General features: G+C 41.1%; 1 protein-coding gene across 1 annotated transcript; it reads right to left on the bottom strand.

Annotated features, from left to right (window-relative positions):
- Window positions 1-6,772: 6,772 nt before the first annotated feature.
- Window positions 6,773-13,814, bottom strand: LOC113142337 (zinc finger BED domain-containing protein 4-like). Its single transcript, XM_026327335.1, has 3 exons — window positions 13,606-13,814; window positions 13,333-13,531; window positions 6,773-6,952 (listed from the first exon to the last, which is right to left on the bottom strand). The coding sequence occupies exons 1-3, from the start codon at window positions 13,788-13,790 to the stop codon at window positions 6,773-6,775; spliced, it is 564 nt and encodes a 187-aa protein (XP_026183120.1). The 5' UTR covers window positions 13,791-13,814.
- Between the last annotated feature and the right edge of the window lie 922 nt (window positions 13,815-14,736).

The following is a 14,736-nucleotide window of genomic DNA, read 5'->3' as shown; positions in this document are numbered from 1 at the left end:
CGCAGGGTACTGGATCTCTGAAAGCCCAACTTCATACATGTCATCTAACTGTATCAGCATGACTAACTGTACCCTGTAACTCCAAATCTTGTTGTTGGGATATAATTTTGTCGATGCATTACTTGGGAGTGTGACATGAAAACTCGCAGTCCGACGCTTTTCCATGTTGACACTCTACTGTTTATAAATGTTCTTTTTGATCCCTCAAGCCTTTAAATCACAGTAGGTGTTAATCCACCTCTCCCAACGTTTGATATATGACAGTGCTGTGGGGTGGTGGCGCCGGGGCGCTCTTGATTACGGTGTGACCATTGTGTCCTATGGTGTTTATCTCTCTCAGATGTTCTGGATATCTCTGGTATCCACCCAGGTGTTAAATTTCTCAGGCCATCCGAGCCATTTTACCAGAAACTTCCCACGGCGTCTGGCTCTTATTTCCTCTATCTTATAGGGCTTGTCTGGATCTACAATCACAGGCTGGAGCTCTTTGTGATAAAATGTCCCTTTCACAGTCTCATCAGCTAAATCCTGCAGTGTGTACACAGCGGGGGTTGTCGGACGGCGTCCTTTTATAGTGAAAATTTCATCTGTGAATGTTCCTGAAAACCCCTCTGTGTTTTAAAATCCTCACTGTGTCGCCTATCTCAAATTTGAATGGCTGCGGGTGGATTTCATCCTTGGTCTTGTACAGTGCCTTGATCATCTCATTTCTCATTTTCTCTGATCACAGATACTGGAGATCTTTTAATCGACCTGTGATACGCCGAGTTATATGACCTCACCAGATCGTCTATTTTATCAATATATCTTTGCGAATTAACATCTGTTAAATAGCGCCACATCCGGCCTTTAAACGTTCTGTTAAACCTCTCCACGACGCTGGCTTTAGTTTCGTTATATGTGGAGAAAAGCACGATGTCGTTTAAAGTGACTGTTATGAAACTCTGTCCCATGGTCAGTCTGTAGCCTAAACGGCACTTGTCCTTCATCCAGTATGCTCTTATATGCGTCTGCTACAACAGGCCCGCTCTTTGATGTTAGACAACGAACCCATGTATTTTGAAAATACATCGATACAGATTAATAGATAGCGCACTTTATCATTCTCTGCAGCGTATGTCCAGAAGATCACACTGATGCTGACGGTCGATCCCGCCCACCAGCACTCGTCGCCTGGGGAAATTTTTCCTGCTGGATGCATGTAAGGTGTACGAGTCTTCTGCCAATAAATATTTTTTGACATCAGATAATGCAGGATTAGCCCCTGCGTCTGCTCTAACTGCATTGCGCAGCTTATTAATACCTGATAGACCACCGGGATGGGATGGGTCATGATAAATTCTGTGCATCACTCCCTCCATTGTGTAAAATAATGACTAGTTTCTTGTCAAAGCTCATGTTTTTTATTCACAATCATCAGCATGGTACCCAGACAGGGTTTTATGATAAAACATACATACCATAATGCTTAATGAATGAATGAATACAGAAACGTTTAATGAAAAACATCAAAAACAGATAATGATGGAGAGCCTCACAGATATTTAATGAATACAGTGGTGTTTAATGAAAACAGATAATGATGGAGAGCTTCACAAATATTTAATGAAAAAAACACAATAACAAGAGTATTTAATGGTAACAACGGATAGGCATGGTGCAATGCTGTTTTCACACTAGCCCTGCTGCCCAGGTGTCCACGAGGACTGACAGATTTTCAATTTCTGCAAAATTCTTGAAGCTCCAGACTTCTTCGCCTTTGATGCGTTTCTCTGAAGTCTTCTGGTTTTGCAGAATAACCTCGGCAGCCCCCGCGATTTTGGCATTTTCAACAACCATGCCATTCTTGTGCAGGTATGCTGAGAGAGCCGGAATGAATCTGGCCGTCCACAGTTTCTCCATAACGAGGTCGAAACGACGCTCCATGAATTCTGCAGGGAACCCGTAAGACACTCGTGGTTTTCCTGGGACAAGCAGTCGACCTCGCAGGCTTGGCACCATTTCTCCCGGTCGATCCAGCATTGAGCTAGCGCTCTATACAGCAGGTGCCCCACAGCTTGCTCCATCATCTTCACAAAGGCCGCTGACTGCTCTTCATCTCGGGGACGCGGCAATGATGTTGAGTAAATCCCGCGATACAATTCCTCCTCCTCCTCCAGAGTCATGGGCCCGTCAATCTCTATTTTTTAGAAATATGAAATACAGCGTTAAACACAATTGAACACACACACACACACACACACACACACCTAACCATCACACTTGACCCCAACATAGGTCTACAGATTCTTACCGTCCTGTCTCACAGGCTCTGAGTCGCAGCTTGCTCAGCAGGCGAGTGACACATTTCCTCAGCAAAATCCATGTCACCATAAAGCAAGCATCTCCTAACCCCATCAGCATCTGAGATACCCTCATCCTCTCTGATTGCATTGTCAATCTTGGCGAAGACACCTTGCATCCCATACCAGTCAGACCACTGGATGAAATAAAAATCCTTGAATCATGAGACATTGTCGCCGGACCACACCGGATAGGGGTGAATGTTCCACTCTGTATGGTTAGGCCGCGATAGGATTTGCTCTCTATCATCACACACCCTTATCAGAATAAAATCTGAAGCATACGCATCAAAACGATTGGCGAATACCCTGAATAACTGCTGACTGTCAGGACTGGCCCACTGTATGACATAAGAATCGTTCTCATCACCACGCTGGTTGAGATCAGTACATATCTCATTGCGAAATATCAACCAGTCCTCTACACCCATACTTCGTGTCCCTCCATGCCCCCACTGCTCGCCGGTGCACACATTTTCCCCGAGAAACACGACCCTCCCCTCACTATATTTAAACTCGTAAACGTACCCTAGCGCGCCCTCGTACAGCCATACACGGGGACCTGCAGCATCGCCAGACAAATGCCCTCTACGCCACTTACGAGGAACAGCCGCGGCACACGTACCTAGGTCACATGACGCATGCGCGTTGTCACTGTTTCCACCGACGCGCCCACCGCCGCATCTGCCCCTGATAACGACGTCGCTAGAGATTCCGCTGCTGCCCATGGTTGCTTGAAGTCGTACTTAGATAAAAATCATACTGAATGACCCACATACAGCAACATTTATACACCATAACAGACACATCCCACAAGTAACGTCATGACCAATAGGAAAATTGCACCGCCCGGTGGGTGGAGAGCGTCACGGCTATTTTATGGTTTTATTATTTTTATGACTGTCATAAATAACGATCATAAAAAGTGACCCTCCTGCTTGTGCCCACCATCCCATGAACCATTTATATACTACTCTGATGGATGGTGATGGATGTTTAAATAAATTCATTTTAAAAATAGAAATCCTAAAGATGATGTAGACATGTAGCGAGGTCAAATTGTGCCAAAGTGATTTATTGAGTAAATTTTAGTTATTCTCATTTGGATACCAATTTAAAGAAATATAATTGTAATTTATTTTTTTCAGTTGTTACTCAGCATATCAACCTCTCTGATAACTGAGGTATAGACAGCATTACAACAACAAATAGCTGTAGGATCAATATTATCTATATTTCTACTAGGACAATATGGATCTTATAATATTTTTTTCATATCAGTTGATTGATATGAAAACAGTATTTCAGTCAAACAGTCAAGATTAGTTTTTAGTGAAATGTAAAAATATAAGGTTCATTTTGAGTTAAATATTTTCTTTTAAAAATGTAATATTGCAAACATTATACAACTGTATTTCAAATAAATAAGATAATTATAATAAATAAAATAAATCTGTATCCTGAACAGGACACATGCTAAATTTGGTCAACTCTAAATAAATTAAATCTTAATTCATAAATATTAAATATTAAAGCTTTCACATTTTACAGAACAGAAACAAAATTTTGTAGTCAGTATTGTTTTAAAGGACCACCAACACTTGCTTAGGTCTGGGACTTGCATTTTATGTGCTCTAGAGAATGGCACTGCTTTAGGTGGTAAAAAAGTTAGTGGTTTTAGCTGTTTTTAGTGGAACATTTGCATATTCTTGTCAAATATACATCTGTGTTTTGCATTGAGTGCTACTTGGCTTCTTGTCAGACTTTAAATATTCGAAAGATCTTTAATCTGACCCCCATTCCTGAAGTTCAGTTTACACAGCGACAGTAAGCATACATGCTGCTGCCGAATGCCACTCCACGCTCTGTGCTGTGTGCATCAACCTAGCATGCTCTAACTCTCCTCAAGTCCCATGATTGGTACAGTGCAGCACTATTTTCATTGTCGTTGGCTGTTTGAGCATCGCGCATGTCTTATATGTCTATCGAAGAACAGTTATAGTGCAATAATTATTTTTGTTTTATTGCCAAAATGATTTTCAGTCATATACTCTCACAAATCAAAAATAAACAAGTAAAATTTAGATTTGAAATTTTATTTATTCCTGTGAATTTGTTCTTCATTGAATTACAGTAAATAATACAGTTTGTCAGTCACCCCTTAGAAATTTTTTATGAGCATTACAACACAAAATTTAAAAAATCTTGCTACTACTAATGTTCTAATCTGCTATACAGTCTATAGTTGATAAATCAAACTATTCTTTAATTCCATACAAATCCATTTTTAATTTGTTCATAATAGTTCATGCTGAATATATATGGAGCCAGAACAGTAACAGTTAAACTGTGGCACTGAAAAATAATAAATTAGTACTTAAAAATAAAACACTGGCATTGAAAGATTTGTGTTGAAGAAAAAAACTTTGTAATTAGTATTAATTTTTTCAACGTCAATCTTTTCACTTTTTGTTGATATCAGTTTTTTTAATGCCAGTTATTTTTTTCAGTGAATGACACACTTCTAATTTTCAGTCAATGTCTGTTTTTCAATGCCAAAGTTTTGTTTTTTTTTAGTCTCACTTTACTTTACTGACATATATATGGACAGCAATAATCCAGCTACTGACCTTATTCTGAATAAGACAACTTTCTGATTTAGGTGTTTACATGAGTTTCTTTTAGAATTCCTTTCATGTTCCTGTTTTACATGTTATAGAGTGATTCATGACACAGGTTTCTTCCCTCGATAATTTCACCTTGGCATTGGCTATCATCATACAGTTTGTTATGGTGCCATGTACTTTCTGGGTATTTCATTTTTAATTTTATAGAGGCTTCAAGTGCAGTTAGGCCTATTTACTTGTCATGCAATATATGCACATAAACAATGGCGTCTTCCCCAACAATGGGCATATTCTGTACTTTCATTCAGCAACATTATGCCAACAAGCACGGAGATACTGGATGAGAGTACGAAGTAAGGACTGGTGAGAGTCGTTCTAATGGAATTTGATGACGTTGAATGGAAGGAAAATTTTCAATGGAAAAATGAGTTTCAGTGATTGATTATGATTTTTATTGTTTCTTACTGTATTCTTGGTTTTTCAGGTTTCACAGGGTTTCATTTACAGGTTGATTTACAGAGTTCACCAAGGCTCATGTATTTTTCATAATCATATCTGATGTTTATGTTCTTCTTGACCTAGCATAGTCTGACACTAAGGGACACAGTGTTCTCAAGGATGTTGGTGACGAGTATCTGGGAGAAGGGTTTCCTTAGGACAACAGGTGTCAGGAAGGGACAAGTAGAACAAAGCACGCCCAGGATGGAGGGTTAACTGTCAAATGAGAATATAGTTTTAGAAGATAGCCATTATTAGGGAATCACTTTGTAGAACAATAGGGAAGTACAGACTTAATTATCTGATTATGTAAATGATTATTTGCATTTACTTTGCATGTCTGTATAAGTAGTGGCCTCAGCCTAATAGGAGCTGAGAAACTGGGGAACAACTTGGGAAGTCACTGATCAATTGCGTTCTATTCTGTTTTTGCTCCTTTCTTGCAAGAAATATATTCTGAAAAGACAATCTTTCTGCACTCTCTTTATTGCTCATCCAACGGGTTTTGCCACAACAGTATTTTGTTGCAAAATGCAAGGAAAATTCTCACAGAATTTGTGATTAAGGTGTTTGCATGAGTTTCATAATGCGACTAAAATAGGAATACTCCACATTTTAATTCAATTATTGCTTACTTCGACTATGACCTTAACCGGATTAAAGTATTCAGAAATCGCTGTTTACATGGCAGTTTCTTAGAGTATTGCCTTCATCTGATCAGTGTTTTGTTGTGCATGTAAACACACTCACTGTTTTGGCGTGAATGGAAAGCCTCTGAGGGCTAAGAAGACTCTGATTACTGGATATTCAGTAGCAATCTGCACAACAAGGAGAAAAGTCTGGCTCCATACTACTGTCCATTCTGACAGCTCTCTCATGACCATAGGCAAATGAGTCTGTTTCTTGTGTTTTTCCACACAGAATTGAGCTAGTTTGGCTAGGCTAGCTTAATAACATTATAATGGTTTGGCAGAGGTCAGCTGGAGCAAGTACTAAGGTACCTATATATCCAGGCCTTAGCTAGGTAGCTAGTCAGCTAATAGAATATTATTAAGCTTCATAACAGACAAATTCTGTGTGGATAAAATGGGTTAGAAACAGACTTATTTGCAGTTTGGGAGCTCCAGCTGAATTCATGCTGGACTATGGTCATGCTAGGCAACGTGAATCATTCATGGCAAGCCGTTTATCATGTAAAGGAACCACACAACTGTCTGTAATTAGATTTCCATAATGGCATCTCTCCTAATTTTTTATTTTCACCACTCAGAATGGTAATTAAGGACATGCACAATAACATTCTTTCTAGTAGGAACTGTGTTTGACAAGGTCAAACCAACTGCTGTCGGTCTGGATGATACTCTTGGGACTACAGGCTACATCAGCCTGGGTGGTCTCCTCTGGACCGCTGACTGTGTTGGCCTGGATGGCCCCCTCTGGGCTACAACCTAGTATCGACCAGGATGGCCCTTCCTGGGACACAACCTGCATCGACCAGAGCAGGACTACAGGCACAAAGACTGAGACGGGTCTGACTGGAACACAGCAGGCTACTGCGGCTAGGCAGCTGGCTGTGGCTTATCAACCTCAAGGTGGGAGCCAAACATCTCATTTTCCTTCAACAGAATTAAATTCATTTCATTTCAATTTTTATAGTGCTAAATCACAATACAATCATCTCAAGACACTTTACAAAAAACAAAAAACTGAACAAATCCCTTATGAGCAAGCACTTGATGACAGTGGAGAGGAAAAACTCTCTTTAACATCAGAAAAAACCTCCAGCAGAACCGGGCGGCCTTCTGCCTTAACTGGTTGGGGTGAGTGGATAGAGGAGAGAGAAAAGAACAGCAACAATAAACAACAAATTGACACTACAGGTTGGTGGGGCCAGTAACTGCACATAAGCGATATACAGTTCCAGGACCAATGACACCTGCAGAAGGTACAGAGAGAGAGAGGACAGAGAGAGGGAGAGAGCACAAACTAGGGGAGAGAGAGCACAAGGTTAGTGACATTCAGTGGTCGAATATACATGTGAGGGGAGAGGAGAGTAAGAGAGGGGAAGGGAAGGGGAGGGGAGGGTTAGGGTAGGGGAGCTCAGTGCACCGATGGTCCTCAGGCAGTCTAGGCCTATAGCAGCATAACTAAGGGATGGTTCAGGGTTACCTGAAGCCAGCCCTAACTATATGCTTTGTCAAAGAGGAAGGTTTTAAGTCTAGCTTTAAAAGTAGTGTCTGCTTGCTGAACCCAGACTGGGAGCTGGTTCCACAGGTTGATAGCTTGATAGCTAAAGGCTCTGTCTCCCCTCTCTGCTTTTGGTCTATTGGGATAATATGGTACTATGAGGCTTGAAGCAGCTTGATAATGAAGGGATTTGTATGTGAGGAGAAGGATTTTAAATTCTATTCTGTATTTTACAGGGAGCCAATGAAGAGAAGCCAATATAGGAGAAATATGATCTCTCTTGCTAGTTCCTGTCAGGACGCTGGCTGCAGCATTCTGGATTAACTGGAGGATTTTTATGGAGATACTGGGGCATCCAGATAGTAATGAGTTACAGTAATCTAGCCTTGAGGTAACAAATGCATGGACTAGTTTTTCTGCATCAGATAGGACGTTCCTAATTTTGGCAATGTTGCGTAGGTGAAAGAAGGCAGCTCTAGAGATTTGTTTTATGTGTGAGTTAAAGGACATGTCCTGGTCAAAAATAACTCCAAGGTTTTTCACAGTAGTGGTGGAGGCCAGGGCTATGTCATCTGAAGTAGCTAAAATTTTAGAAAAGCTATTTCTGAGGTTTTTTGGCCCAATACAATAACTTCTGTCGTCTCTGAATTTAAAAGTAGAAAGTTACTGGTCATCCAGGCTTTTATGTCAGTTAGACATGCTTGAAGTCTGATTAACTGGTTTGTGTTAACAGGTTTAATAGATAGATACAGCTGAGTGTCATCTGCATAGCAGTGGTAATTAATAGAGTGCTTCCCAATGACATAGCCAAAAGGAAGCATGTACAAGGTGAACTGAATCGGTCCTAGCACAGAGCCTTGTGGAACTCCATAACTAACTTTTGTTCATGTGGAAGCTTCATCATGGACATGAACAAACTGGAATCTGTCCGATAAATAAGATTGGAACCATTTTAACGCTGTTCCTCTGATACCAGTCACATGCTCCAGTCTCTGTAATAAGATGTTGTGGTCAATAGTGTCGAATGCAGCACTACGGTCTAGAAGGACAAGTATAGAAACAAGTCCATTATCTGAGGCTAAGAGAAGATCTTTGGTGACTTTTAACAGTGCTGTTTCTGTACTATGAAGTGCTCTAAATCCTGATTGAAAATCTTCAGATAGTTCATTTCTGTGTAAGTGGTCTGATAGCTGCTTAGAAACAGCTTTTTCAAGGATTTTAGAAATAAATTGTAGTTGGATATTAGTTTATAATTAGCCAAGACTCATGGATCAAGACTAGGCTTTTTGAGTAAGGGTTTGATTACTGCAGTCTTAAAAGCCTGAGGTGCGTAGCCTGCTACTAAAAATAAATTTGCCAAGTCTAATAAAGATGAGCCAACAATGGCAGTCTAGTTGGGATGGGGTCTGAGAGACGTGTTGATTTAGATGAAGCAACTACTGACGTGAATTCAAAGAGATCTATGGAAGAAGCAGTCTAAACATAACTGAGGTAACTTACAGATGATTCAAGAGCTATTGTAGTAGAAGATTAATTCATGGCAGCTATAGGAAGCTTATGATGAATGTTATCTCTAATGGCTGTGATTTTATTTGTAAAGAAACTCAAAGTCATCACTGTTGAGAGTGTGAGGGGTCAAAAATAAAAGACTGAATTTTGTAATCACTGGTGTAAAGACCATGTATGGGAAGTGACATATTACTGAGCATATACTGGTGTAGAGACCATATATAGGAAGTGAAATATTATTGAGCATACACTGATGTAAAGGCCATATATGGGAACGAGCTGAGCAGCAAGAGTTACAGTTGAGAAGGGCGTAATCAGACTATATAACCACTGTGTGTTTCCTTGTTTTCAGTTCTGTGGCTACATGCATTAGAAATAGTGTCACAGAACTCCAGATATATCTGACTGTATTTGCTCATGTAATCTGTTTTGCTGTGGAAATAATAAAAGTATAGAATCTTCAATAGGCTACTGACTGATCTCTTCAAATAAACCAACTCGGGGGGACACAGGTGTAGTTCTTGTCCCAACAAGAGCTAAGGGAACACTGGGCTCAACAGAACTGTGACTTTTTGTCAGCCTGGCTATAGTGCTGAAAAGAAACCTGGGATTGTTCTTATTTTCCTCTATTAGTGATGAATAGTATGCAGTTCCGGAGAGCTTTCTTATATATTAATAGACTGTTTTTCCAGTCTAGATAAAATTCTTCTAAATTTGTGGAATGCCACTTCCTTTCCAGCCTTTTTAATACCTGCTTTAAGGTACTAATATGTAAAATGTACCATGGAGCTAATCTCGTCTGATTCACTAACTTCTTTTTCAGAGGGGCCACAGTATCAAGTGTTTCATGCAGTGAGGCTACAGCACTGTCAACAACATGATCAATTTGGCAGGGAGTAGGATTGAGGCTTTCCACTGTGTTGGCACATGGCATAGATGTAAATAAAGATGGAATCCATCCATCCATCCATCCATCTTCTATACCCGCTTTTCCTGTTCAGGGTCACAGGGATCCGCTGGAGCCTATCCCAGCTCTCTCTCGGGTGGAAAAAGATGGAATCATTTTCTTAAATTTATTAATAGCATTGCCAGATAAACATCTACTGTAGTGAACTTTTCTTCCAAATGCTGCATGATCCATTATGTTAAATTCAAAAGTTAAGGAAACTGCAGTGAGGTGTATTAGAATGAATCCACTCTGGATTGTCAAACTTTAGGTTGGCTAATAAACTTTGTACTATCCAAAGTGGGATGGATGCCGTCCCTCACTACCAGACCAGTTTCTCCCAAGAAAGTGTCCCAATTGTCTATGAAGCCCACATTGTTTGCTGCACAACACCTAAACAGCCAGCGACGGAATGGCGACATGCGGCTAAACATGTCATTGCTGATCAGATTAGGGAGGAGTCCAGAGAAAATTACGGAGTTACACACTGATTCAACATTAATTTTAGTGACCTCCGATTGGTGTCATTGGGTGCCATTGCTGCCGACGTGAATAACAATTTTACCATATTTATGATTAGCCTTAGCCAGCAGCTTCAAATTTGACTTGATGTTGCCTGCTCTGGCCCCAGGAATGCATTTGACTATTTAGTTCACCTACATGTCAGTCTTGCCCACCCAATTAGAATTTAGTGAAAGACAGAATTTATTTATTAGTTTTTACGATTTGTGCTTTGGTAAAGGTGATCTAAGGTGGGCTGCATGTTAAGAAGTTTGAGGGATGGCTGTAGACTTCCCCAACTAATCAAAAAATAACACCAGAAAATGCAGTATTTCTCTGTTTTTATTGACTGAAAGCTGGTGTTCTCTCCATACTCACGACTCGCCTTCAGTGCCAAGAAGCAGATTCACTTTCTGAAAGACGAGAACACAAGCAATAACAAGCAGGAGTATTTGCGTGCAATGCAATGCAACCACAAGGGGGCACAATCCAGTGTCTTTATGTGCCAGTCCAAGTCCAGGTAAATGCAGAGGGTTGTGTCAGGAAGGGCATCCGACGTAAAATTTAAGCTAAATCAAACATGCAAATCTCTCAAATCAAACATGCAAATCACAAATATGACTTCGCGGCTAACAACAACCGCCACCGGTGCTGTTGACCTACAGGGTAATTAGACTACTGTTGGTCAAAGAAGGAGAGGAGGAAGGCGTGTTCGTAGGCAAAAAGAGAAGAGGAAGGGGAGGAGTGTAGGACTTAGAGTAGGGACTTTGAATGTACGGACTTCAGGGAAAACTAGAGAGTTGGCTGGTATGATGAAGAGAAGAAAGGTGGATATCTTGTGTGTTCAGGAGACCAGGTCGAAAGGTAGCAAGGCCTATAGATTAGGAACAGGGTTCAAGCTGTTTTATCATGGTGTGGATGGAAAGAGGAATGGAGTAGGAGTTATCCTGAAGGAGGAGTTTGCTAGGAATGTTCTGGAGGTGAAGAGAGTGTCAGATAGGGTGATGAGTCTGAAGCTGAAAGTTGAAGGTGTGATGTTGAATGTTGTCAGTGGTTATGCCCCACAGGTAAAGTTCATCACGAACTTAAATATCGCATGTTGAACTGTAACTTTCTACTACGCCTGGACCTGACAAAGACACAGCAGAACCGGCGTCGCGTGAACATGAGAGGTGCAGAACACGGACAGCGCAACCAACGCGGAGATATGGCAAGCCGTTTGAGCATAAATTAGATATCCTTGATATCAGATATTCATTTCACATACTAGTTCAGTCTTTGTCATAACTAGTTCGACGTTTTATTGCACTAGTTGAACAAGAACCCTTACTAGTCAGGCTTTCTCAGCAACTAGTGGCATTTCTGTCCAGCTAGTTCCAAGAAAAGCCCTACTATCAATGCCAGTCACTGCACTAGTAGGACCACAGTCCCAACTAGTCAGCTATTTGATGTACTAGTGGCCCTCTGGACGACACTAGTAAGGCTAAAAGTCCTGCTAGCTAATGTGTGGTCACTCAAAAATAAGTTGGACGAGAAGAAAACCAGAATTACAACCCAGTGTGAGATAAAGGAATGTTGTGCTCTTATTTTCATGGAAACCTGGCTCTCAGACAAAGCACCAGCCTTGGCTCTCGTGCTTCACACACACACATTCACCGTGGAGACTGCACATCAGCCTCAGGAAAGACCAAAGGAGGTGGCGTCTGCGTGTATGTTACAGATGGTGTGGAGATGTGCAGGTTGTTGAAGAGCACTGTTCTGTGGACATTGTAAATAAAAGGGTCTGCACTTCACTATTAAAAATTCAGAGGGAGTTCAGCGCTGTTTCAGCGGGCTGTTTACATTCCGCCAGAAGCCGATCACGTGACCACACAGGGATTTTGCATAACGTCATCAGCAGACAGGAGACTGCACATACAGATGCGGTGTTCATCGTGACTGGTGATTTTAATCATTGTAACCTCAGGAATGTTCACCCCATGTACCACCAACATGTGTGCTTTCCAACAAGGAAGAATAACATTCTTGGCCAAGTGCACAGCAACGTAAAAGATGCTTACAAGGCTGTACCATGGCCACACTTTGGACAGTCAGACCACATCTCAGTGTTTCTCTACCCAACCTACAAACAACTCCTCAAGCAAGCCTCCCCAGTAAATAAGATTGTAGTGGTGGGCAATCTCATGAAGCACTGAGGCTTTCCTAACAATTGTGCCGAAAAAGATTCAAAGCTTCAAGACTTCAGTGACGGTGACATCTGGTGGACAACTGAAGCCATAGCAACCTCTAAAGAGTACGACTGAAGCACTGGCACTGTTTCAATCCCATGACAGCAATAAAAGTTTAGAAAAGTCTGTGTGGTCATTCAAGTGTTCTGTTCATTCATACCAAATTAATGATTATATCGTCATTACAATAAAATATGCAGATGCTCTCCCCATACTCTAAAACACATTCCAAATTAACCCAAAGAATCAATGCAAATTATATTAAGGGTTAAATGTCCCTAACAGGATTAGAGATACTTCCAACGTTGTAAATGATCATGGTGTTGAATTCAGAAACATTGTTTTTTTTTGTGTGAAGTGTTTTGAAGGAAAACCTTTAAAGCTAATGGTTTGTCATTGGGGGACTTGTATGGTTGATTTGGAATGATTATTCACAGAAGTAGACAAGTTATTTGTCTTCACAGGTTTTTATTGAGAAATATAATTTTGTCTACTGTCACAGGCTTCAGTCGGCTCCTCTTCTGGCTGACCAGCTCCCCAGCTTTGGAAAATATCCTTTCACAGGGAACAGATGATGCTGGAATGCACAGATACTTGCATGCAAGTTTCCACAGCATAGGATATAAAGTCTTTCGTGCCACCCAGTACTTCAGGGGATCCTCTGCTCTTGTCAGAATTTGTTCTTTCAAATATCTATGACACAGACAGTAAGACAATGAATGACTGAATAAAACAACTGATGTGTCAACAGTAATCAACATGCATACCTCTGGATCTCCACTGCAGCGCTGGCAGATGCACTGCTGGTGCAGTGCTGAGACTCTACATAGTTGTCCTGTAAAGCCCACAAGTTGTAATTTTCTTCACCAGTACCGGCAGATGTTGTTGCAGTCTCCAGTGCCACATCTTCTGCCGACCTATCAATAAGACTGGCACACTCTCGTGTTAGCATTTCTACAGCAACATGAGCATTGCTTTGATTAGTAAAGGCAGCCTGTTTAAACCGTGGATCCAAGATGGTGGCCACAGACAGGGAGTTCACCTTTTCCAAGCCACTGAATTTTTCATTTAAATTAGTTTTCAAATGGCTGGCAAGCGTGGCACTAATACAAGGAGCCATTTGGGCACATTCGGCAGAAATTACGTCTCAGCATTTTGGCTATAGGAATTGCCTTTGACTCCGACACTCTCCTTTCCTCAGAAAGCTCAACAGTTGCCTGATGGAATGGCCTTAAAACTGTCAGGCAGTGGTTGATTGCTGCATAGTCATCAGCAGTGAAAGGCACTATGTCAAGGTTCTCTCTGCTCATAAAGCCTATGGAGCATGGCATAAGTGCTGTTCCATCTGGTTTTGACCTCTTGAACAAGGTTTTTTTGGGGCATGCCCATATTAGCTTGAATAGAGCACAACTTTTCCTTTGCTTTTGAACTGGACTTGAAGTGTGCCACTATTTTGCGGGCCCTACCGCGCATGTTTTCCAGCTCAGAAGTCTGACAGAGATTTTTTGACAATGAGATTCAGCATGTGGGCAAAGCAAAAAATATGTCTAACGTTTAAACTGAGTAACACTTGCCACAATATTGTGAGCTCTATCAGTAACCATCCCACAGACCTTTTCAGTGATTCCCCACTCTGTCAAAATTTGCAATTGTATTTGAAATATTAGCTGCTGTGTGGGTCAAAGGAAAATACTGCACAGCTAAAAGCACAGTAGCCAGATCTAGGCTGTCTGACACATAATGGCAAGTGACACCAAGGTACGCATCCATGTTGACTGATGTGTCAGCAGTCAGCAGTCAAACTAACAGCTGAAGTCTGCTTAATTTCTGCCAAGGCCTTCTCTTTGGTTACAGTGTACCTTGCTTCCACCATTGCCTTTACAGTTTTGGAGCTTGGA

This window comes from Mastacembelus armatus, chromosome 23 (genome assembly GCF_900324485.2).
Source record: "Mastacembelus armatus chromosome 23, fMasArm1.2, whole genome shotgun sequence".
Taxonomy (NCBI): Eukaryota; Metazoa; Chordata; class Actinopteri; order Synbranchiformes; family Mastacembelidae; genus Mastacembelus; species Mastacembelus armatus.
The sequence above is the reverse complement of the archived record's forward strand: the minus strand, read 5'-3'. Positions and strand labels throughout refer to the sequence as shown.

Bases quoted from the DNA above. Each gene is read 5' to 3' on its own strand.
- LOC113142337 (XM_026327335.1), bottom strand. From the start codon at position 13,790: ATGCTAACACGAGAGTGTGCCAGTCTTATTGATAGGTCGGCAGAAGAT. The intron at 13,532-13,605 runs GTATGCATGTTG...TCTGTGTCATAG, and splicing joins GCTGCAGTGGAGATCCAGAG to ATATTTGAAAGAACAAATTC. The intron at 6,953-13,332 runs GTAGACAAAATT...TGGTCGATGCAG, and splicing joins GCCGACTGAAGCCTGTGACA to GTTGTGTCCCAGGAAGGGCC.